General features: G+C 42.3%; 1 protein-coding gene across 1 annotated transcript in view; it reads right to left on the bottom strand.

The window, feature by feature from the left end:
* Positions 1-6,778: 6,778 nt before the first annotated feature.
* The window catches only part of qsox1 (quiescin Q6 sulfhydryl oxidase 1), a 34,589-nt gene continuing 15,628 nt past the window's right edge, over positions 6,779-25,739 (bottom strand). Inside the window, 6 exon segments of the mRNA XM_089001268.1 lie at positions 6,779-8,133; positions 8,135-8,411; positions 9,109-9,270; positions 18,483-18,659; positions 20,835-20,973; positions 22,047-22,169. Coding sequence (XP_088857394.1) covers positions 7,674-8,133; positions 8,135-8,411; positions 9,109-9,270; positions 18,483-18,659; positions 20,835-20,973; positions 22,047-22,169 — 1,338 coding nt within the window. The 3' untranslated portion in view covers positions 6,779-7,673.

Below are 25,739 nucleotides of genomic sequence, written 5' to 3'. Positions count from 1 at the left end.
AACAAGGTGTTTAAATGCTGCTTTAGTGCCAATATAAATGCAAAACTACTCCGGTTTATTTCATTAAGTACTATTTATATACTGTATTCTATTTTAGTTGTCACAATCCACCTACACCCCTTAAATTTTCATTTTGGTCGACAAGCAGCGAACCGAAAACCCACCCGTGAAAGAAAGAAAATACGTGTTACCAATTTGCGCCTTTTCAAAAGAACCGAAGGCAGTCCAAAGATGAAGCAGTAATTCACAACGAGGGCGACTCTTTTGCTATCGACTTTGACCCGCAAGCTCTTAATTAGAGCTCATCTTTCACTTTATTGACATCTGCACGCACACTCCCACTCACGGGCTAAATACGTCAGCTTTTGAGCATGATTTCCACTCCCAAGAGAGTCAAATCCATGATAGCTTTCACGATTCGGGGACACGAAATATCAGGCGCCGTGCGCATTTCCAACAACAAACAAAATAATTGTTGATGTTTGGGATTGCCCAGACCTACCTCACCTGTGCTCCTCCTCCTCTTCCTCTTCGCCGTCTTTCTCGACTGCACTGGGCGTTGCATCATGCAGGTTAAGACGACGGCGGGGTAGAAAAAAAATACGAGTCCCACAAACACCTCACCGTGAAAGTCACCAGAAGATGCACCCACGCAGTAGGGGAGAAGAAGAACCGAAGACTGGGAGAGTAGAGCAGAAAAGCGAAAAGGGGACAGGCGGCGAGGCTCGGATGGAAGAGAAAATTAAATTGCACTTGAGGGGGCAAATTGTATTAGGGAATAGTTATTGTCTCCTGACAGCTCCTGTCCATTTGGGTAATTAGTCGTCCAGATTGGTCCAACTGTCAGAAATAATATTTTCCCCATTTCCTGATTGAACCTGACCCTCGTGTACTGTACACCATTATACTGAGCATGTGTGTGTGTGTGTGTGTGTGTGTGTGTGTATGAGGCGTTAATAGGCTCATTGCACTGTAATAACTGGAAAGTTCAGCCAACTCGTCAACCACTCAAGGATTACTTATCACCTGTCCTGACAATCCCTTTGATTTTATGACTCCCAAAACACACACAGACACGGCTAATGACATCATTAGGAGTAGCATGATTGTTATCATTAGCGTGCACACTTACAAGTGTGTTTACTTAGAAGTTTGATTCACGGTATCATTGTGGTTAATTGGGATGAGGGCAAAAATGATGCAGAGGATTATGGTGGTCAACAGTAATTTTTAAATAATCAGCGATGTCTTGTATGTCCTTTTTTTGAAACAATAAAATTATTATTACTATTACTATTATGATGACTATTATTATTATTATTATTATTATTATTTCATCTAGATCTACTTCATACAACAAAGAGGGTGCAGAAAGTGCTTAATATTGAATGACTGTCTGTGTCTTTTGTGTTGTGTCATATTATTTGTTATTTTGTTTTTGTTGTTTTGACTTCAAGATGGCGCTATGAGAGTGGCTGCCTTGACAGCAGGTCTTGTATTTTGTTTTTCTAGTCCATCTTTTCCTTTCCTCTTACTTTCTTACTTTGCTGCTGTGAAATGTACATTTCTCCACTAGGAGACTAATAACGGCTAATCTAATCAAAAATTATTATTATTATTATTATTACTATTATAATTATAATTATTTTATATAAAACACATTTTTTTGGTTTTTATTTTGATTATATCAACCGTCATGCGTGTTTTTGGAATTTGGGAGTGAATCAGAATGTCCAGAGAAAACCCACACAGGCAATGGGGAGAACATGCAAACTCCATACAGGAGCTTGGAAGGAAAAATGAACAGTTAAAAATTAAACAATGTCAATGTTACCTTAAAAGCTTCAAGCTTCTGCAAGAGAGAAAAAAATGGCAGGGAAAGCCTACTAGAACACCCGAACTTGTCATGTTTCGGTTTGTGACCAACGGGTGGCACTTTAGGGCCCTGTCTGCAGCTGCACATGTGTTGGTCGGTTTAATCAGTGGCAGTTAAAAGGACTCCCGGCATGAACATTCAGTGTCGGGTCATTGTTTGTTTCACCCTGTCAGGTTTGTTTTACCGTCATGTTTTACTCATGGTTTTGTTTGTTACTTTGGACCTTTATGATTTGATAACTTTGTTGTTTTGGATTTTGTTCCTGCTGACTTTATTTCATTTACCATTTGACAAGTACACCATTGTGCTCCCTCCTGCCTGTTTTTTGGGCCACCACCACCTTGCAAATTGTGTCAAAACTTAATTGAGGTTGATTAGAGGCATTCTAAATTGGAGCTGGCTCTCATTTAACATGGGGTTGAATGGTAATTCTAAACAAAGTTATGTCAAGAGGGTGTGCACACTTCTAAAAACACATACAGTAATTTGTTTAACTCCCCATAGGGAAAAGACATTGATTTATATTTGTCTATTTTATTCAAATATAACATGTAATTTAATCAGGGGTGTGTTCACTTTTTACATTCACTGTACACAAATCATTAGGATGCAACTCAACTCAACTGTATTTATAGAGTATTTAAAAAGAACAACCATTATTGTAAAGGGTGTCAAACTCATTTTTTTTTTTTTGCCGCAGGCCACATTGTAGTTACGGTTTCCTCTCGGGGGCAGTTTTGAATTTGGGGATCCATTTGAATTTTTAATCCTCTCCATATATTGCATATAGAGTTCACAACAAGTTGACGAATGACTAGTTTTCAAATTTGAAGTAAAAAAAAAACAATGTCTGTTATTGTGGTTGACATGCGGTAATTTGAAATTTTGGTTTGAATTTTGGTGAAATTCATGGAATTTTACTATTTTGATTTGCTTTCGCGGGACGAATACAATGATGTGGCGGGCCAGATTTGGGCTTGGGCCTTGACTTTGACCCCTGTGCACTATTGTATGAATAGAGGTGTGCATGGAGCAAAAATAATTGATCCAATAAACAATCAAGCCATGAAGTATGAAGCACAAACCCAAAAAATGAAGTCCCAAGATGATTCAAAAGCCAAAAAACAAAACTGACTTCAGTTCACCAAGACAAGCTCCAAACTAACCTCCTCTCTAAGCCAGTGAACTTTCCCAGGTCCAAAGCGGGCACGTTGTGTTCCCGAACTGTAATGCACAAAGGCTTCAAAAGTGACACTTTTGCAGGTACTGTCCGCATGTGCCAGATCGTGGCAGTAAAACGAGCACCGGGCGACAGGTTGATGGTGTGACAGGAAGTGCGACGTGGCTGAAAAGCAAGTTTGGGCAAGGGCACTTGTGCGTGCAGTAAAAGCAGAGTGATGTGACCCCAGTTGACTCCCGCTTTTAAAAGGCGAAATATTGAAACCGAGGGAGGCCCGGATTTATATTTGGATGTGATATATATACACCAATACAATATATTAACCTCCTTTTCTTCATAATGTATTCAGCCAGCAGGCCCTCTTCCTCGTCGTCCTCCTCCACGCTGGCCACAGCGGGGAAGCTTTATAGCCGCATTAAAGTCAGAAAGAGAGATGACAGAGAAAAAAAATGCAGCAAGGTTCCCTGCTGCATCCTAATATCAATAGCGGCGGGGTAATAAACACGCAGGCAGGGCTCACGGCACTGAGGAGCTACTATAAAACCTTACATGTTCTAATTTATGGAAGACAACAACATGCCAGCAAGGTGACGTTTTTACCCTTCACGGAGTGCTCCGGGTGGGGGGGATATTTGCTTTGGTCAATAGAAAGAAAACTCTGGGCAACTTTTTAAAGGCTTTTTGTTCGCTCCTCTGTTATCCTGTCTCAAAAAAAAAGACAGAAAAGAACATAAAAGTTAGTTGGGCGATGATTTGTTATGTATACGTACCCTGTGATTCAAGTGGAATAAGTTAATCCTCCATCTAAGTCGAGTTGAGTGATGGAAAAAAAGAGAGTACATTGTTTTTCCTGCCCAATTATGATTGCATTTTTTTCCTCACAAATTCCAGCCTTTGCTCTTTTACTACATATCAATGTCAATTTGATTCTCACTTTTGCTGTTCATTTCATTTCATGGAAATTAGCGCAGGCCTGACCGGCACAGCATCATCGTCATTAGGAATCATTAGTCTCAAGTGTGCAGCTGGTGGCAAACACAGGTAACATTTAAACAGATTAAAAGATCACTTGCGTCAGACAAAAGTGCTTAAGGACAACTTGATGACTTGGTGACACAATGTGATCAAGCTCTGTGAACGACCTTTGGCATTGGACTCTACATCCAATCACTTTTATACCAGTTGTACGTATGAATAGAAACCTTGTGAATTACATAAGAAATCCACCCATAAGAACAGACTTGCACATCTTTCAGTCACCGTGTCTTGTCCAACGGTTCTCAACTTTTGTTAAAGTAATTGTGTGGTGGTCGGGCACATTTAACTCATTCACCGCCAAATGTGCAAAAATGTGCTCCCAGCGGTGCCAGTGTTTTTGTCATTGTCACTTGAATTCCAGAACCCACAGAATATTGAATTTTAGGACTACATAAACATTCAATACAGCGTTAGAAACCTTAACTCTCTTCATTCATCAGAAAAATAGTTAATTCCTAAATTATGAGTCTGGAGTTATATGAGCTTCAAATTAGGGTGCCTGTCCAAAATACAATGCAATACATACATATTGGTTTAGTGCTTTAACAACAGCTGAAGCTGGAACAAAGCGTTAAGATGGAAAAAATGCTGCCCACTTTGGAAAAGAAAAAAAAAACATTGAAAGACGCCATGGCTTTATCGGCACCCAAGCATGAAAAAACAAAACCCAAACAAATTTGGGAATGGCGCTCTACGTCATGTTTTGGATTGGATTGGATTGGATATGCCTTTATTAGTCTCACAGTGGAGAAATTTACATTTCACAGCAGCAAAGTGATGAAAGGAATGAAAGTAGAAAAACGAAATACATGAGCTGCTGGAAAGGCAGCCACTCTCGCGGTTTTTAATTGTTTTAATTTCTTGAATAAATTTGTGAATAGCAGTGAATGAGTTAAAGGACAACCAACGTCTCCGGACAAGTTGTGTCTATAATTTGTAAAATGGCTTCAAATGACTTCAATTGAGCGTATTTTACAAAGATTCCACAGCATATAGCTATATTTTACATTTTAAGACTTGCGCTGAATATTCAGGAAGTCTTGTTTTTGAGTTGGTGACGAGTCCGTACGTGACGTCACTAAAGGACCGCCCCCTGACCGAAAAAAGACACATTGTAGCAGTCCTTCCATCACATTAATGTATTTTGCTGTACTGTTTGGTTTGAAAACCTTGTGTTGCACCCAAAAGCCGCCAGAAGAGGCAGTCCAAGCTCCATATAAGGAATTTATCAGCCTGTGGAAGCGGAGGTGGCCACTGGAGGTCGCCATTTTGTGCCTCTTTTTTTGGGTGAGAGATTTTCCCCCAATGTTGCCTCAAAATGGCAAAAATAAATTAATAACTGGATGTGTAACAAGAAAGCATATTCTCTGAATCTGAAGCCATTGTTTTGATTCACTAGCGATGCAAAACGTCTTGGCGTGACGTCACGAACTGAGGGCGGGACTTTCTGAAAATGCCCAATTCGCAGCTCAATTTTTTGCAGATTTTGGACACTAAGTCATTTTTATTGCTGTTTTGCATTTGACTAAAATATCATACTGCGTCTTTTGGGTATTTTAGATGCTATAAAACGTTTTTTTGGTGTCAGTTAAAAAACAAAAAAGTGACATCGGTTGTCCTTTAAGTGGAGGACTTTAAAAAATGCAAACTTTCACATGCTCTCAAAATAGATTTGCAGGTTTAAAGCGGATGAGACACCACCAGCGCTTTTCCATTATAGTTCATGGGAGTTGAGCGAGCCTCAATTTACCCTGCTTCCTGTTTTACAATCCATTTCCTCCTTGATTTTTCTTCTATGTTTATATGGATTCAAATTTGGATTTGGGGCGGTCTTTGAGTCCAGCGTTATCCAGCCAATGGCTATGTATTCTTAATTATCAGCCCCTTGTTTAGTTTGTCAACGGTACAGTACACGCCATGCAGGGGCTTGTTTTCCCATGACAGTCCATCTGGCTCGTTCTCCGTCATCCTGACCATCGTCTTGATGCATCCTCATGGAAAACCTCATGTGTCTTAGAGGGTTTAATTCAGAGCGGTCGGTTTAGTGAGAGCAGTAAAAGGCAGGCGGTGCTTCAAAGTGCCGCTCTTCATCAGCCCGCCTCACATTCGGCTATTTCAACAACCGGAGCAATCACGCTTCTCACGGCCAACAAGTGAATGAGGAGATGACAGTGTTTGTTTTCACCGCGGGCATAAAGAGAGTTGAATCCAATGTTCCAGGAAACACAAAAGCTCAAGATCACAAGCGTCCCCTCAGATGAGTCTGTCATAATCCCGACAACATCGGAGCGCCATCCATTTATCCCTGGCGCACTCTTTCATCCAGCTCGACCCTCTTCCCCCACACCAAAGGGGTCCCGTCGGAGTCCACCTCCAAGTGTGTGCGAGGGGAAGAAGGGCCGTGAAAGCCGATTGCGTTTTAATAAAGTTTATTATCTCCTGGGAGCTAATCCTCAAGGGTAATCTCTCCCCCTAAAGGAAAGCAGGATTACTCACTTGCTTTAATCCCAATGAAATTGTTAGGATTTAGCCTGTGCTGCGCAGCAGATGGCAACAGGCTTTTTCCTTCAACCTTGTGATGATTTACCCCCCGGACCCCCTCGCTCCTCACCTCCCACCCACTCTGCATTTGAACATGTAACACTCAGCTAGCTGCCTTTTGTACAAAGCAATAACAACAACTATTCTGGTCGCACCTTTTAATGCCACGGAAAATACAGATGTTTCATTTATCCACATATTCTAAATGAGCAGCTCAGAAAAAAAACAAAAACAAACAAATGTCACACAATCCACACGTACGTTTGTAATGACAGCATTATGTGGACTTCACAGTTTCTGTTTTGATGACTCAGCAATGATGTCATTGTTGCAACGGCGGAGCTGCATGACAAGTGGCTAATGGTGCCAACTGTAATTAAAGTGTAACAGCATGAGATTGCATTGAATAAGGGAATGAAAAAGGTGTATTCATTTCTAATTCAAAAGAAGTGGTGAGAATTTAAAATATACACGTTGGGCACTTGATTGGGTAAGGTGAATTGAGGAGTTTCATTTGTGGCATATGACAGGAAGGGGGGGCGGGGCTTGGCCTCCGTACACCGTGTTGGATAGTTTGGGGGACATTTTTGCCTTGGTGGTGATTTTTGTAAAATGTGCTTTGGCTCAAGAAAGGTGGAGAAACAGTGGTGGACCGAATGTTATCGCCTATAACGTACAAAATGTAACTCATAGTGGATGTCCTTTGCCAAAAAAATCAGAAGTAAAATGCTCATAAAACTAAATAAAAAAAACTCTGTGGAATCACAGTAGAGAAGTTTGAGTCGTTCCGTTGATTGAGATGTGTTGAAATGTCCTACATGGCATCAAAAAAAAGGTTCTCCTTCATTCACAGCAGACTCATTGATGAAAATAAACATTCATATAATGTTTGCACAAAGTTCCTACGGTAGGTCAAATGTTGAAATGTGGAAGTCATCAGAAGTGACGAAGCACAGAAAGAGTCCATCAAGGAAAAGGTGGATGCGGTCGCCACACCAGAGGTCATATTGGAAGGGCCCGGCCGGCCCCCACTTTAGATCAGGGTATTGATGCTTTGGTCCTCCGTAGCCGTAGGCGGGTTTTGAAGAAGACATACATGGTAAGGAGACACATGGAAGACAGGAAGTAGAGGATGACGCACAGGCTGACGTCCACTTTGGAGAAGCCAATGCTCAGCATGGACATCAAGCGGCCTCCCCTGGCCGGCCCGCCGCCTTCGCCCAAGCGCCGAGCCGCCAGTTCTCGCTTAAGCACAAGCGTCCCCTCGTCGGAACCGAAGCGTGAATCTAGGGCCTCCATGCCCAGTCCGAACACGGGGCCGGAGTCTCGTTTCTCCAGATTCCTCTGCAAGGTGCGTTGTTTGACTCGGCTGGACGTGGCCAGCTGCACGGCTTGGGCTTTGTAGTTCTGGTTGGCGAGCAAGTCCAGGTCCACGATGTCCTCCTGCACATCTCGCACTTTCATTCCCACGATACTCGCTTTTCTGACATTGTTGTTGACCCGGGCCCACTTTGATTTGCGCTCCGGCCCATGATTTCGGTTCAAGGGTCTTACCTTCCACTTGAGCCGCTTGGCCCGCTTGTTCTTCTTTTTCCGCCACCACTTGCTCTTCCTCCTCTTCCTCCTCTTCTTCTTCTCCTTCTTCTATCACAGCTTGCGTTGGAGGAGGAAAATTGGGACGTCTCAGGGCTTCTCTTTCGACACGCTTCTGAGCTTGCAGGTTGACAAGCTTTGCCTTCTGCTTGGCCAGAATCTCACTTTCGTCTTCCAGGTAGTCTGATGGGGAAAAATAAAAAAACATACCATTGTCAGTTTGAGTTAAAATCCCAAATATTATTTATTCACTAATTCACTGCCACTCACAAATTTCCTCGGGAATTGAAAGCATGACATACAAGGCCATTCCCAAATTTTTTTGCATTTTGGTTTTCCATGCTTGGGTGTCAATAAAGCGCCGGCCATGGCCTCTGACAAGGTTTTTTATTTTCCACATGGGGGTAGCATTTCCCTTTTTTTCCATGTTAGCGCTTTGTTCCAGCTTCAGCTGTTGTTCAAGCGCTGTATAAACCAATATGTATGGATTGCATTGTATATTGGACAGCCACCCTCATTTCAAGCTCATATAACTCCAGACCCATATCATTTAGGAATTAACTCATTTTTTAAATGAAAGACGAGATTCGAAATTGTCTTACGCCGCATTGAATGTATATGTAGCCCGAAAATTCAATATTCCGTGGGTCCTGGAATTCGAGTGACAATGACAAAAACCCTGGCACTGCACCGGAATGGACACATTTTTGCACATCTGGCAGTGAATGAGTTTGAGGGTTCTTAGTTCGAAGTTTTGTTGAGTCTTTAGCTATGCTTCTATCTTGTGCCGATGACTGTTCTAAGCATCATATTTCATCTTCTACAATTGAAAAAAACATTTATCGCGTCAAAACAAGATCATATGGAAGATGCCGCCTACCCGTGAGGATATGTTCAGCAGAGTAGTAGTCCTCAAGGAAGGACAGAACCTGCTTGGTGTGCCACTTGTGCTCCCCATGCTCCTTCAAACCGTGACAGTCTGCACAAATGTCCGGTGGAGGCCACTGCATCTTTGGGAAGTTGGGGTCGTCGCTCAAGGCACCTGAAATGCAAAGAAAAAGAGTATTTGTTTAAAAAAAGTGTTATATGTACCAAAGTTGCAAGATTATTATGAAGAAAACATCCAAGGTCATCACGTCAAGTTGTTGCACGCTGTTGTGTTTTGGACACATTTGATTTGAGAAAACGAGTGCTTCGCCGACTGGATGCAATCTGTGTTGGAGCCATTTCATCTTGTCACTCGCCTCCATAAATCTTTGGACCGATATGCATATGTGCACGGAGGTCTTTTAAGAGTGTGTATGTAAATCACCTGTCTGTGTTTGTGTGCATGTAATGTACGGATTGATATTGTTGTGTGTGTGTGTGTGTGTGTGTGTGTGTGTGTGTGTGTGTGTGTGTGTGTGTGTGTGTGTGTGTACTAACAATGATCAATGGGCTTCTAGGATGTCCCAGTGGGAGGGGTGGTGAGATAATAGATGTGACCAAAGTGGACAGCTTCCCCACTCCCATACACGCGAACACACACGCACGCACACACGCAAACATTGTCATGAAGCAGAAGCCCTCACTGGTGCAGACCACCTGTCTGGTTCTTTCGCAGCCCTTTTCAAAGCGAAGTCCAATTTTCAAATTGAACATGAGAGGAACCAAAGCATCGGAATGGACATGTACATCTGAGATTATATATATATACAGTAAAGTCTCGTTATATCGATATTCAAGGGAGTCCGAAAAAATATCGATATAACCGGGACTATCGATATATCCGATCCTGCGCCGAACTGCATTAAACAAAAGCCGCCAAAAGAGGGCAGCCAAGCGCCATATAAGAAACGGAGCTGGCCATTAGCTCCCTTTTTTTTTGGGTGAGAGATGTTCCCCCAATGTTGCCTCAAAATGGCACATATAATTCTTTAATGATTGTAAACATGTATGCTTTAATCTTCAGAACTACAGTGTATTTGAAACATATTCATAACTGGATGTGTAACAAGAAAGCATATTATCCGAATCTGAAGCCATTGTTTGGATTCACAAGCAATGCAATACGTCTTGGCGTGAAGTCATTTTTATTTGCATTTGAATAAAAAGTGACATCGGCTGTCCTTTAATACACAGTATGGAATGTTAATAATTTTCAAAATCATCGCGCTTCAGCAGACAAAACCAGAAACATTGTTGCAAAAAACCATTGCATTCATATACAGTACAGTGGGCATGTACATAACACAACAGGGAAACTGCAACGCTTACATCTTACTGTATTATGTATACAATTTAAAAAAGTCATCAATCTTCTTCTGCTTCCCATTTTTACCTTTTAACACAAACACTTCAATCTCGTCTGCTACACACGAGCTCGCGTCTGAAAATGAAAATGGCTCTGCTACACGGGTGCTGGACACGTAACCAAGTCACCGGACCAAGTCGACCAATGGCGCGACTGATGGCGTGACACGTAACCAAGACACGTGACCAAGTTGACCAATGGCGCGACCGATGGCGTGTCACGTGACAAAGTCACACGGCCAAGTCGAGCAATAGCGCGACCGATGGCGGCTCATGTGACCAAGTCGACCAATGGCGCGACCGATGGCGGCTCACGTAACAAGACACGTGACCAAGTTGACCAATGGCGCCACGGATATATCGATATAAACAACAAAAATGGCCGGCGGGGGATGAAAAGGAGCACCGTAATAACCGGATTATCATAATAACCGGGTATCGTACTAAAAGGTACTAATTATACATAAAAAGACTAGAAATGTGCAAGGGAAATGAAAATAGTATCGTAATAAGCGGTACTATCGATATAACCGATATCGATATATCGATAGTCCCGGTTATATCGATACTATTTCTATGCACGCACGGAGAAAATTACATGCAAACAGGGTCGGATATATCGATAGTCCCGGTTATATCGATATTTTTTCGGACTCCCTTGAATATCGATATAACGAGACTTTACTGTATATATATATACACACACACACCATTAGAAAAGACAGACACAATATTAAAGTAACAACTACTAGACTATCGTTCAGCAACATGAGTATCACGACACACTAAGTCTCAAGTGTTTACATTTTTAATCATAGGGCTAAACTAATACCAACTAGCACTGAAGGTAGAGAAAAGGAGTCAAAACATATCAGGAGAGCACTCACTAAATGTGGGTACCCTCAGTGGTCATTCAACAAATGTCAGAAAGAAAGAATAGCGAACGAAACCAATAATTCTCAAGATTCTAAAAGGAGAGGAGTAACAGTACCGTACATTGCAGGAGTTTCTGAAAAATTACAAAGAGTCCTTTGGCAACATAAAATTCCTACTTATTTCAAACCGATAAACACGTTAAGGCAAAAATTAGTGCATCCAAAAGATAGGCTACCAAATGAAAAACAAAGTAATGTAGTTTATTCCATACATTGTAAGAATGAAAATTGTAAAGAGCAGTACATTGGGGAGACTCAACAAATTCTCAAAAAAAGACTTTATCAACATCGCAGGGATAATACTAGTGGGCCTCAATCGGCAGTACATTTGCACCTAAAAGCTAACAACCACTCATTTGACGACAATGAGGTTAAAATCTTAGCGAAAGAACATAGATGGTTTGAAAGGGGGGTGAAAGAGGCGATTCTTATAAAACAACAAAATCCTTCATTAAACCGGTCTGGTGGTGTGAGGTTCAATTTGGATCGTTCATACAATAGCCTGCTCAGGCAAAACAGGTTAGGCAACTTTCGCAATGCTGATGAGGGTCGTTATGCTGATGAGGTGATACCGGGGGGAGTGGGTGTAATAGGCCAATCGTTAGTCAGGAATGTAGGAACAATCAGTGGGGCCACAGGGGGGGGGGGGGTCCCGCGCCCCCCCAACCTGAGAGTAGGGACCTATCATAGCTGTGTCCGGCGCCACCAGGTCTGGACATTAGGGATATATAAATGGGGCCGATACGACCAGTCAGACTTTAGTTCGCTGACGAAGCCTCTTGGATAGGAGGCGAAACGTCCGAAACCTTCACTTTTGTACAGATGACGGCTGAAGAAACCTTCTCATCGATTTACATTTTTAAGTACTGTAAAGGCAAGAAATTCACAGCCACAGTTGACAACAATGCAAGCAGTGAATGTCAACTGGGACCGACAGTTGAACTACTGAAGTCCCGACTACCCTGACAAATAAACTTGAATTAATCCATAAAATTGATTGTTCACTCAACCAAGACAGGAACAAAACAGAAAGAAACAGAAAATATCTGGCATGTGAACACGTGTACCCAAAAACTTGGACACACACACACACACACACACACACACACACACACACACACACACACACACACACACACACACACACACACACACACACACACACACACACACACACACACGCGCGCGCGCGCGCGCACACACACACACACACACACACACACACACACATGCACAAATAAATAAATCATTGTCACTGATAAAACTATTGTGCGCGCATGTACGCGGCAGCTCTGCCACTTTACAGCACTGTCAATTTACACCCTCATCTCCAATTTTCCCTCCCTTTTCCGATGCTGCTCAGCAAGAATCTCAATGATATGCACATGTGTATGGACTCTCTCCATACGCTGCTTTTCATAAAGGATACATTTATTTGTCCCTGTCTTGGATGTCACGCTGCCTGTGAGCCCGTACGCGGCTAGTGGGGGCTTTTACACATTTCAGCAGGTAGATGGAACGTGCATGCACACATCCCCTCATTCTAATCAGACTGTCGGGTTTGAGGCCAGGGTGACTTTAGCCATCGAAGCCATATTGAAATTGCCACCATCGCCCATTGCTGGGATTTCATCACCGTTAGCGCATACATATTCATCGAGGATAAATACGTATTGCTCAAGACAAACTAGCTTCATCAGCAACTACTCCGCGAAGTGAGGATTACCTACCATGCAGCGTCATGCAGCTATACAGCTGATGTTAACGAAGGGATGGTTTACACTAGGTTCTCCTCCAGCTGTTAAGTGTCATTAAGTTCACAAACTAAACATACACACACAACTTGGTAGAAAAGTGCATGATGAGCATGGTTCAATTCTCAATACCCGTGTGTCGTTTTTGCATGATTACCCTGCGACACAAATAACATGACCATGATGAGTATCCTGATTTTTTTCCCCCACCTATTTGCAGTGGCGATCTGTGCATGTCAACCCCAGGCCTTCAGTCGTGCTATGTCTGAATCAATCGACAGATGGGAGTGTGGTGTGATTTACTACACGTCCAGTAGAGGGTGCCGTTAGCCAGGAAATATCTTGTGACTTGAAGAAAAGACAGTCATTAAACTGTTCCAGTTTTTACTATGAACGTCTGCATTTATGATAACCTCGTAAAATTGCAATATTATTTTCTAGCTCCGAAGCTGTCAAACCTTTCTTAACGATCTTGAAAAGTGCGTCTGGACAATGCCTTTAACAGTAAATCTGCAACCAAATGAATTTCTTCTCCTTTCGCCATTATGGGTTGACAAAACTGCTATTAAATCAACACATCAAATTATTTTCTGATACAGCTCGCTACAGATACAATGTGCTAGCTCTGGCCAGTATGCGCCTATCACTAGCGGCTAGTGATACTATGATTGGCTAGTGCAGGCCTGGCCAACCCGCGGCTCCTGAGCCGCATGCGGCTCTTTGGCTGATTTCATGCGGCTCCAAAGGGGCATCCACATGACAAGCGTAAAAAATGTTTGGCGCTGGCGCTGCCATTCATCCCCTATGTACCGTAATATCACGACCATTGCACACGCTGCGCATTTTGGAGAAAATTTACGACTTTTAAGTGCACCTTATAGTCGTGAAAATACGGTATCAAGCTGACCATGTGACGTCAACACGCATGAACGTGGGATGAAAAAGCAATCATTTATGTCGTAAACCAGGCGTGGCCAACCAGTCAGAATTGACACAAATTATTTACGACGTAAACAATCACGTCACGTCGCTCTCAAAATGGCAGGGAAAAAATGCAGAGCTAAACGAAAATATGAAGACGAACACAGGACGTGTTTTACAGAGTGGGAGACTTTATATTTTTTTGTTGAGCGTAAAGGCAAGCCATTCTGCCTTATCTGTCAGGCGTCATTAGAGCATTTCAAAGCACAAGCCATACAACGAAGGGGAGTTTATTAAGAAATGCCTCAGTGACGCTGTTGAAATCTTGTCTCCTGAAAACGACAAACTAAAACGAATGGTAGCAGATGTCTAACTGTCCCGCCATACTGTTGAACGCAGAATATCAGACATTAGCACGGCTATTGAATCACAGCTGCACTCAGACCTTCAAGCTTGTGAGTATTTTAGTGTCGCATTGGATGAAAGTTGGGACATACAAGACAGTTGGCAATATTTGCGCGGTGAAAAAGGATTGTGTGATCAAAGAAGAACTCCTTGCTATTGTGCCATTAAAAGACCACCCATGGCATAGATGTGAAAGAAACAATGATGGCTTCACAGAGTAAGCTGAGTTGGAGATGGTCGATCTTTGTGAGACCAACTGAAACCTGCTGTAAGGGAAGGGACCATTGGTTTCTGGTGCCAATGGAAAAATACCCCAATGTCAAACCGGCTGCGCTTAAAATACTGTCAACATACGTCTGCGAGTCTGTGTTTTCTACCCTGAAACATGTGAAATCAAAGCATCGATCCGTTCTGCCTGACACTCATGTAAAAGAATTGCTTCGAGTGGCAACAACAGAATGCAAGACAGATTTAATGAGGATGGTTCAAGACAAGGAATGCCAGAAGTCCCACTAAGCAACATGCACGCTATTGTAAACTATTATATTTTTATTTGTGGACTTGGTTGAACTGAGTTTGTGTGTAAAGACAGTGTTCTTTGTTGGAAATGTTCCTCAGGTTTTAGTACTCTATGAGTCAATTTCGGATATATAATTTGTATTTAAAATTTGATATTTATAATAAATCTAGCTGAGCAGAGGTCTGCGTGTGTGAGGGATGGGGCGATGGGGTGTTCATGTGTGCTCATGTTTATGATGTGGCTCTTTGCAGTAACATAGTAAAAAATGTGGCTCTTAGTCTCTAACTGGTTGGCCACCCCTGGGCTAGTGACTAGTCAATCATGTGAGTAGCCAATCATAATTTGCAAAAACTCTGACTTTGCCAACGTATTCAAGCAGGCCGTGTGTGGCCAACTCAAACTCTGATTGATTAACGCAACTGCTTCATCGCCATTGATTTTTTATGAACTGATTGTGAAGGCATCCACGTAGAATTCTGACCCTAGTAACAAATGATGGCTGAAATGTGATTGGTTAAATACTTAAATGCTGGAAGCAGCATAACAGGGGAAAAGCAATGAAAGGAAGCTGAAAGACAATTTGGAATTATTTAATACAAATTAATGGACAAAATATAATTCACATCAGTCTGTGATTCAAATATTTGAAGGCCAGCAGAGAAGGCCTTGCAGGGCCTGAAGGCCCACCACTGCCGATTTGTCTCAAAACAGATGTACTTGACATTGACATTTTGCCTTGGGGAAAAAGCAGGTGCTACATAGTACTACTTGTGGGCTCGGGTGCAAAGCGTGTCGACCCAATACCAAATGACAAATGTTCCATCTAAGCTGCACGTGTGGAGCATTGGCGCACCGCTCTCGCCCCCTTCGGTGTAGCAACGTTGTTAACGCAGGCTCATAACTTAAAAATTATCACGTGTCCTCCACAGTGTTTCAATGTTGTTTTACATTTTTTTGTCATTTATTGTCCTGCATAGGATAAAAAACATGTCATTAATTTTCATTCTTAAATATTATTCCAATAATATCACGCAGTGAATTTGTACACCACCGTTGCCAACACAAATACGGTGGTACTTTGACTTTCTAGTGCAGTGTGTCGAAATGTGTCTCCCTCTCAGTCTCTTGACAAGCAGCAACAGGACTGAGCTGCCGCCACTGTTAATGTGGCCCGTGCGAGGCGGCTTCAGAAGGCCCTTGGGCCTCTTTGTTGCCAGCTAAATTAATTGTTCAGCCGCTTTACAAATAGCTGCTCTTTCATGCATGGCTACTCCTGAAAGGCAGAGCGCGGCGGCCAGCTGAACAGCTTCACTCTGGGGTATAAACAAAGAATAATAGAAAAAGCAGAGGAGGGGCTGCGTGAGGGAGAGAGAGCGGAACAGCGTTCAGTAAAGAGTACAAACGCTTGCATCCTTACTCCCTCCCTTCGCTTTTGACTTCTCACATGGAACCCCAGTGGAAACAAGTAACCCTTTACGACGGCAACACCCCCGAGCACACGCCACAACCTGTGTGTGCGCGTGCGTCTGCTGGGGTGGACTGGAGGATGGGAGGCTTGGTGCTTGTCATGTTGTTTGCCACCTGCTGTCTCACAGTGCCTTGGGAATTGGTGTGAGTGAGAGAGAGACAGAGAGAGACAGAGAGAGCGACAGAGAGAGCGAGAGAGAGAGAGAGACAGAGACAGAGAGAGAAAGAGATACACGGAAGGGAGGCCTAGGGAAGCCACCCTGTCAGGTTGCTGTGCTATCACTTGTCAAGTGGAGGTTATGAGTCTGAGGGGACTTGCACCACAGAGATATGGACAAGGGACACGGCATGGGAGAGAAGACTGATTGAGGCAGTGTGCAGAGGTCTGAGAGGGGAGTGGGAGTGGGGAGGGTTTCTGAATAGTGTTGAAGTGTCTAGGGAGTAGACACACGCAGAAGCGGGTGTCCCACTAGCCCCTGCTGTTCTGGACACAAGCTGTCCCAGTGATAGAAGAGGGGGGCGGTCCGCACAAACAAAGGACAGTGATTTAACAAAGTGGGGTGTTAATGATAGCGCAGGGCCTAATAACAAAGATGAGAGAGGGGGGTTTTGCTCTTTTAAGAGTAATATACTTTTGTAATACAGTTAAATAAGAGTGCAAAGTGATTTTTCCCTTTTGCATTCAGTGCTCCAGACTATTAACACAAATAGGCGTTTCTTTTTAACTAAATTGAAGTCCATACCAAAGCAACAGGTGAGTATGAAACATTATTTTAGAAAGTTTTTCTGCCTGAAGAAAAGAAGAGAAACTACAAATATTGAACTGAGGTAGCATCTGCATATGATTATGAAAATAAGTGAGTAATTCCCTGTACGACATCAGAAAGGCGATGGCAAACATAAATAAGTGACTTGAATCTCATATTATGTATAATTATGTTGGAAAAAAAAAATCACAGTTATGTTGTGGGCAATTTTTACCCATATGTAAAAATCCACACAAAACAGTCAAATAATAGGTGACATCAGCAACAACTACTTCTGAGATGTTGTAAAAATACTTGAAAAGAGAAAACACATGCACTATCCCATTGGTATTTGAGAACTGTTTTAAAGAAAGGAAAAGGAAAGGATATCCAGCGCTTTCGTCAACACAAAAATGGAAACGGGTAAAATGGACCCCTTAACATAAGATGAGGTTCAAAAGGCTTTCCACAAATACATTTGAGTGGTGTAAAATGCAGTTGTCGAAAAATGGTCAAAACCCAAATGAAGTTAGTGAAAAAAAAAAGATCGACTGGATGATTCTAATCCTTCAATGGTCTGCTACAGCAACAAGTGAACTTCATCAAATTCCAAGAAAACGAGGAGCTTATGGGCGCAAGACAACAGCGGGTAGAGGCAAACTAAAGGAGAGACAAATGAGAAAAGTGGCAAGCGATAGTGATTAGGCGGAAGGATGATGAGCTGGAAATTCTGGAGGGTGGTCAGGAGAAAATGGGTGACACATATGCCAATGATAGGTGGGGTTAGGGTACAGAAACTTGGAACTACCAATATTTTGAGCAGCAAATACAGTCAAAGATGAATGTGAGTATGTTTGAACGTATTTTTGTTTTATACTCCACATTGGCAGTGCTGCGCTTCCATAGTGGGGGAGCTGTAAGACATAGTGACAGCTGGTGTCTGATCTGAGGATCCGTCCTTCCACCACCCAGCACCGTCTCTAGTCGTATTAACACGACCCGCTGACCATGTGATGAGGCTAGAGCCTAAATCTTCCACACAACCTCGCTCAGATAACTGAAGGTCAGCGGAGGGAGTAATATGACTAAGTCCAAAGACAGCCCTGCAACATGTTTGGCTATGTTTCATAAAATAATAGAATTGGTTTGTTGGGACTATATGGTTGACAAATTAGAGATATTCTGCTTCAGAACTACCAAAAGTGCGCTCTTACCTGCTATTCTATTGTTGACCTGATTGTGTCGGGCCCAAAGCCAAAGGATGGAGTCAGTAAAGGTCTTCACCTCCGACAGGCTCTCTCTGGCCATGTTCTCAAAGTGTTCGGCGCATGGCCGGCAGCCAAAGAAATTGCTGATGTAGCCCGTCATCGCACTCAGCACCTCTGTGGGATCTGGAAGGAATTCATGAATTAATATTGCACAAATATTCCACGTGCAGTTTAGTTTGGGGTAAAATAGAATGAAACATTTACTTTTTTTTTAAACTGTAAAAAAACAAAGTGGGTTTCAAGCACTGTGTGAAAATTTTTAATGTGCTTTTGCAATGAAGCAATGCTAATGCATATTAACCTCTGTATTTTTTTCTTATTGGTTACACCACTGAAACATCCACCCATTTTTGTTCTCATTAGTTGTCTGTTCCCACGTCACAAATGCAAAATCTGTTCGCAATTGCCTCATCAGAGTAAGTCCTGAAAATATAGTCATTAAATCAGAGTGAGGGAAAGCTATAAATAAGAGTGCCAATATTATAAATACTTACACAAAATTATTTTTGACCAATGAGGCTTCTCATCCTGGCTGACATGACAACATACTGATTCATTTCTAGTGTTTAGTGTAATTGTAACTTTCTATCCCGACAACGGGTGGCCAACTCAAGGAGCGTGGGACAGATCCGACAGATCGCATCATTTTTTTTGTGGCCTGCGAAAGCAAATTAAGTGCAAATTAAGTGCATCCAAAAAAATCCAAATAATAAATTAGCTTCACTTTTAAAAATGCTGTAATATATCAAGTATTTTTTGAACCACCCCTTTCAATATTAATATATTGGATTTTTTTTCTGGTGTTATTTCAAAATGAGTTAATCATTCCATTGGTGATTTTGTGTAAAATGAGGTGATCATTTCTACATTTTTAAGAGTTCACAGAGATTACAGGCAAAATGGGTTTGACGCCGCTGTGCTCAAGACACAAATTAAAATGCTAATTTGGTGCCAAATGCACTTTGAGGCATCAAATATAATGATGATGTCATCCTAATTAGTCACAAATGACAATGTCGGCATAATCTAGGCAGCCCTCCGCAGATATCGCAGATCCCTAATTCATGGTATCCGGATTAATATGGTATTTTCACGTTTATTTGAATTTGTCATTGTCTGCCCCCACTTGCACCTCATGTTATTCTAGAACCAAATAAGGTAGAAACTTATTTGTTCTGATATGTTTCTGATGAAAGAAGAGAGTCTAAGGTTTCTAATGCTGTATTGAATGTTTGCGTAGTCCTAAAACTCAATATTCTGTGGGTCCTGCAATTTCAGTGAAAATGACAAAAACCCTGGCACAGGAGTGGACACATTTTTGCACATGTCTGGCAGTGAATGGGAGCCTCAGAGCGCTACCTTGGAGGCAACAATCACACAGTGAATTGCAAATTTGTGCCGCGGCTTCCTGGATTCCCACGCTTTGTGGGCCAGGAGTCACAGAGAGCTGGGTTAACCCCATATTGAGATGAATAATCTATATCCAATCTGGAGATTAAAGTAAATTAACCCTCTGTGTGAATGGTAGGCAGGTTGTTGTCTCAGAATCTCGACAGTCCACAAACATATTTTTCCGGTAGTAGTTTGCTTTTGTTCTTGGCTTAGCCGCCTCGTCGGGTTATAAACCGCGCAGCCGCTCGCTCAAACAGTATGCCGGGATAATGGGAAGGAGACAATGGGAAGACTGTGCCGAATTCACACCTGTAATACGACATTCAGTGTGTGAGTTCATGCATGAGGTTTATGTCGTATTCAGGGGTTCTGCAACACGCGCCCGTATCTGTCATGTGAGATAGATGGTGGCCAGTGGGGTACCAGATGGACACCCCCTTTCCGCCGGTCCATCTGCAGGTCACATGACTGACTGTCCATAAAACCCAGGATTAACCCCTGTGTGGGGGTGGGGGGCATGTGTGTGTGTGTGTCAGATGAAGTGGGAGATTAACATGCTAAAAGTGGAGATACCAGTCATCAGTCTTGTTTTATTAACCACTCATATTCCACTAATCTAACATCTATTTTCACACAATTAGGTTTGACAAACCAGTGACTAAAAATTGGGGAATACATAATAACCTAGTTCACACAGTTTAGTTTTGAGTAGGTGTGTGTATTCTGTGTTAACTGCCGGATGGATTTGTGTGAGCTTGTGTGTTAAGTTAAAATCAGGTCACTGAAATTTGTGGACAATTTGTGGACAAAGTCCTCAGTCCCGCAGACATTACCCAAAGCCCCCCACCCCTCCCCGTGAACTCTACATGGCCCGAAGTAAAACAAATACACGTGAGTTGCATGCACCTGAGTCACCATCTTTCTTGGCTTTCACTGTAAGAATGTGGAAGAGAGTCCACACACCACAAGGATAACGTCGGAGGTGGGGTTGTGACCCTTGACAAGCCACCCACCGCACCCCTTCGGGCAAGGCGGCATCTGGACCCTGAGAGAGAGAAAAACGTACGACTGAGAGACGAGAAAGTAGATTTTCAAAAAAGACGCCAGTTTTGTGGCTCTCTTCCCACAGCTTCAAACCTGTTCAACTTAATGAAAGCTGCTGCGTGTACTTTTCTTGATCAATGAGAAGTCAATCTCAGGTTAATGGCTCGGCCCTGCACTAATGAACACGGGCAGTCGGGATATCTAACCAACCGAATCCCACAACATATTCCCCCTGACACAAAGTCGTTTCTCTCGCCGCCCACTATTGCCATCGCTTCCCTGACTGACAGGGTTACTCACATGTCAATAGTAAAGATTTTGGGTGAGCGTGAAGTCCATTTCCTCGGAAGTGAAGTCAATTCATACCTTCTCATCGATTCATTGATCCATTGATCGGGACAGCTAAAAGCTAATGATTTGAGTAAGTGACTCTTTCAATTTGCAAGGGTGGCTACACATTGAATGCATGCACACCTCATTCCAAACAATAGAATCTTGATTACAAAAAGCTCTGTTTTGACAGATGTGATTGGGAAACAAAAATGCTGATAGAGGAATTTATTTCCACTATCCACTGAAAGAAAGTTTGCAATTTGATCAAGAGCCAGCGGCTATGAAAAAAATGCTTAGTGTGTGTGTGTGTGTGTGTGTGTGTGTTTTATTTTTGAATGCAATGCTTTGAGCAATCTGCAAGACAGGAGTGGAACAATATATTTTGTTCACTAACAAAACACAACAATTAACTTTTTTTACATTATATTAAACCGTGGCATTGTTACAGCTCGGCAACGTGTGATTTAAATACTGCACAGTGTTTGCAATTTTTTTTACCACTCGAAACGTATTCCAATGGCTGACAACTATCCAAAGATTTTCGCTGTCCTTGTGGCAGATCGATAACGACCTCGTCGCGAATAGCGATGGTTCGCTTCACTTCCTGTTTGACTGGGTTTTATTGTTCGTAGTGCTTAAGGTCTCGTATTGGACCTACCTGGATTAAAACACAGGTGTACTAACAATGGATTTCCCATAAATCTGCCTTCAAAATGTGTGTGTTATTCCGTCACAACTCACTTGTGCCAAATTTTCCAGGGATTCACTGAATGCTTGATATGAAATTTGGTCACCAGTCTGGTTTTGGAGCCATGAATTGAGGGACTTCAACAGGTTCATCAGGATGGGGCGGCCTGGGAAGTACTGTAGAAAAACACAGAGAATAGCGTATGGAGTCCAACATGATGGAATGTGTAGCGCATTGAAACAGAAATTTTAGGCCACGGTTTTGTAAAATCTGCGTCATCCAATTCAACGGAAGCTATACTGCAAAAGTCATGGCAAATTAATGTTCATTTACTCAAAGATAGGGCCGCCCAGGAGGCCCTAATGAAATAGGAAGGTCACATTGACAAGACGTTCAAGCCACCTCCAACATTGGTGTCAGCTACAAGATTTACACAGCAAGGTGCATTGGACAAAAGTACCAAATAAAAAAACACGACCTTGTTTTTATGATTAACCAATGGTCTTATTTTGCAAATCCACAAACATTTCCCCTAAAATGAACTGTGTTGACGGAACATATCACCACAATGTCAAGAATGAGAAAATATTTGACCATGTATAAACAATCAAGATTCACCAGAGCAATAACACATTAATCTCCTTATTAAAATCTGTTAAAGCTATTATTCTAGATAAAAATTGCAAGGGCTTGAAAATCTAATTATTGGAGCTTGAAACTTTAGCTACCATCTCTCATCTCTCATTTTCCGTACCGCTTATTCCTCGTTAGGGTCGCGGGGGTTGCCGGAGCCTATCTCAGCTGTCTTCGGGCACGAGGCGGGGGACACCCTGAATTGGTTGCCAGCCAATCGCAGGGCACACAAAGACATACAACAGTCACTCTCACACTCACACCTAGGGACAATTTAGAGTGGTCAATCTGCCTGCCATGCATGTTTTTGGAGTGTGGGAGGAAACCAGAGGACCCGGAGAAAACCCACGCGGGTCCGGGGAGAACATGCAAACTCCACACAGGGAGGCCGGACCGGGACGCGAACCGGCGACCTCTGCACTGTGAAGCCGGTGTGCTAACCACTTGACTACCGGGCTACCATCTATATCAGAATCATAAAAAGTGTGTTCTTTTACATTCACACAGGTTTCTGAAAGGGATACAGCGCCGTCTAATGAATAAATAGAATTAAAACAGAAACAGAAGATTGGCCTATCTGGGACAATGTTACAGTATCTTAAATAATCCTTCCTTCCTCATCCTCTAGTTCAGTACTGATACACACAAATTGCAAATCAAGAAATAGCTTAATTCATCGTTCGCAAAATTTTCCATTCTGGGAACTTTCAGAAGAATTCCAGCTAAGCTGCTTCCTCATTTCGGATGCATTTCCTAAGCCGCTAAAAACCACGGTAGCAAAAAGGGGTGTTTAGGTCTTTTCAAATTGCCGCTACTATGGTGATGTCCCGTGAATGAAACACGATATAGTCACCATGAAAAGTGGGAAGACGGCGAGCAGGAGGAAATCCAGTTGATGGGCATTTGAGAACGCTGATGACAGACTAAATGCAAACAGGCCCTAGCTCTTCTTCACATTAAAGACACTGACAAAAGACTCACGATATACTTTAAAGAGTGTCTGCTAAATGCACTCCCTGTTCCCACAATCAACCTTGGAAAGGTGTACAGTAGGCTGCCCACAAATAAACACATGACAAGCTTTTCGGATTGAACATTACCATGGTTACTACTACTGTGGCCGCTTCCAAATCTTGGGAAGGTATTATTTCTTCTAATATATGACGGGTATTTTAAAATTACTACCGTGGGTGCTCGCCAACAGCAGACAGATCCAGCTATGAGTCTCAGAGGAGATTTCGAAAACCTCATCCAAAAATGTACTCTTTTTTTATTTGGGCCCGCCATCTGTTCACCTAAGTGCACCTGCATATGGGGACAATCTTCTACGTCTATTCATCACGCTTTAACAGGATCTGGAAGACACACCACTTAACTTAACCCACTCAGTCTGGTTTGTGTGTTGCATTTTGTTGACAGTTTTATACGTTGGAGAGAAATTCAGAATATGGGAATGTTTGGAAGAATGCCGATATTCCAAACGGTAGCCAAAAATAAAGAAATATTGTCAATCTCTGTTGACCAATATACTGGGATTGATGCCGTTCCATTGCAACCATGTAAACATCCACACACACACTCATGGCGGTGTGTGTAAAAGGGACACACAAAGGAGCCTGCTGCTGTCCACGACTTGCTGTTTGGAAAGTGACCTAATGGGTTTAGGTGTGGATCGGAGGTCTGAATAACAACAACCAGTCAGGAAAGCTCATTAAACAGTCATGTGAATTTAAGCAGAAGAGAAGAGGCAGGTGTTTGTCAGTAATGGTCTTAGCCAAGCATCACCAAAGCAACGTGATTGATGTGTCGATGCAGCGAGCGATCCCATCAGAAGTTCAACATGTTCGACTGGGTCATGGTGCTGGAACACTTGCTTCTGCCGTCTCTAACCCCCCCCCCCGACCGCGGACTGGTATTGCTCTGTGGGTCATTTAGTACCGGGCCGTACAGAAAGAATACATAATTTACATTAATTCAGTTGTTATTCATTTCAGATTCTGAAAAATGTTTTGGAAAATTACCGGATTATCTGTCTACAGTAAGTCACAATTGATGCATGACAAGGCGGTTCTCAGTCACGTGCTAGGTTACTGCGGAAATGAAACCCAGAAACATGCAAAATGAGTACCAACAAAATTAAAAAAGGGAAAAGGTCGAGCTAGAAGGCAGGAGTGGAGCCAACAACTTTCAAGAAAAAGAAGGCTACATTTACGTCGACAATATCAGAAGTCCTTTTAAAAATATGCATTTATCCTAGTGGGAAATTTCCACGCTCCCACTCTGCAATATATGCCAGGATGCTGAGTCATATTTTTCATGCACTTTGTATTCGTGGTGTACAGTCAGACCTCAGTTTTCGAACGTATCGGTCCTCGTCCAATTTGGTTTTCAACCAAAAATTTCAGTTTTTTTATGACCGAAATTTATCCAAACGAAATTCGGTTCTCAACCAAACTGAGCACACCGGAACATTTGACGACCCACCGTTTCCTTATACGTCACATTCTCGTGTCGTGCCTTCCTCATTGTGACTGACACATTAGTATTGTTGAATAAAGTAATTTTTTTACGAAGAAGCAGACGTGTTTGACTGAGAGCTCCGCAAATCGGACGTTATCCTCGCGTTGCGACAACTGGGATAGGTGCCAACACGCCCCGTGGGAGACAGAAATGTGAGAAAAGAGAAAAGAGAGAATTTATTTTTTTGTTCCAATTTTAATGTTGATGTTAAAATCAGTGAAAATAAAACACATTAAAGTTTGTTTTTATAGTATTTTACAAATGACCTGCTCTATTACAGTAAAGTCTCGTTATATAGATATCAGTTATATCGATAGTACTGCTTATTACGATACTATTTCGATGAACGCAAGGAGAACATTTACATGCCGCAGGATCGGATATATCGATAGTCCGGTTATATCGATATTTTTTCCGACTCCCGAGAATATCGATATAACGAGACTTTACTCTATTATGTGTTTTCCAGTTTATGGTGTAAAATAGTTAAAAAGTGATTTAAAATTTTGTTTTCTAGAGTTGAGATGGAGTAAAAAAATTTTACTTTGACTATAATGGAAAGTGCTGAAGACGAATTTGGCAAATGAAAGGGT

The sequence above is a fragment of the Hippocampus bargibanti genome, linkage group LG07, assembly GCF_051943395.1.
Source record: "Hippocampus bargibanti isolate YZ-2025 linkage group LG07, ASM5194339v1, whole genome shotgun sequence".
Classification (NCBI taxonomy): Eukaryota; Metazoa; Chordata; class Actinopteri; order Syngnathiformes; family Syngnathidae; genus Hippocampus; species Hippocampus bargibanti.
Note: the sequence above shows the minus strand (reverse complement) of the source record. Positions and strands in the feature narration are given on the sequence as shown.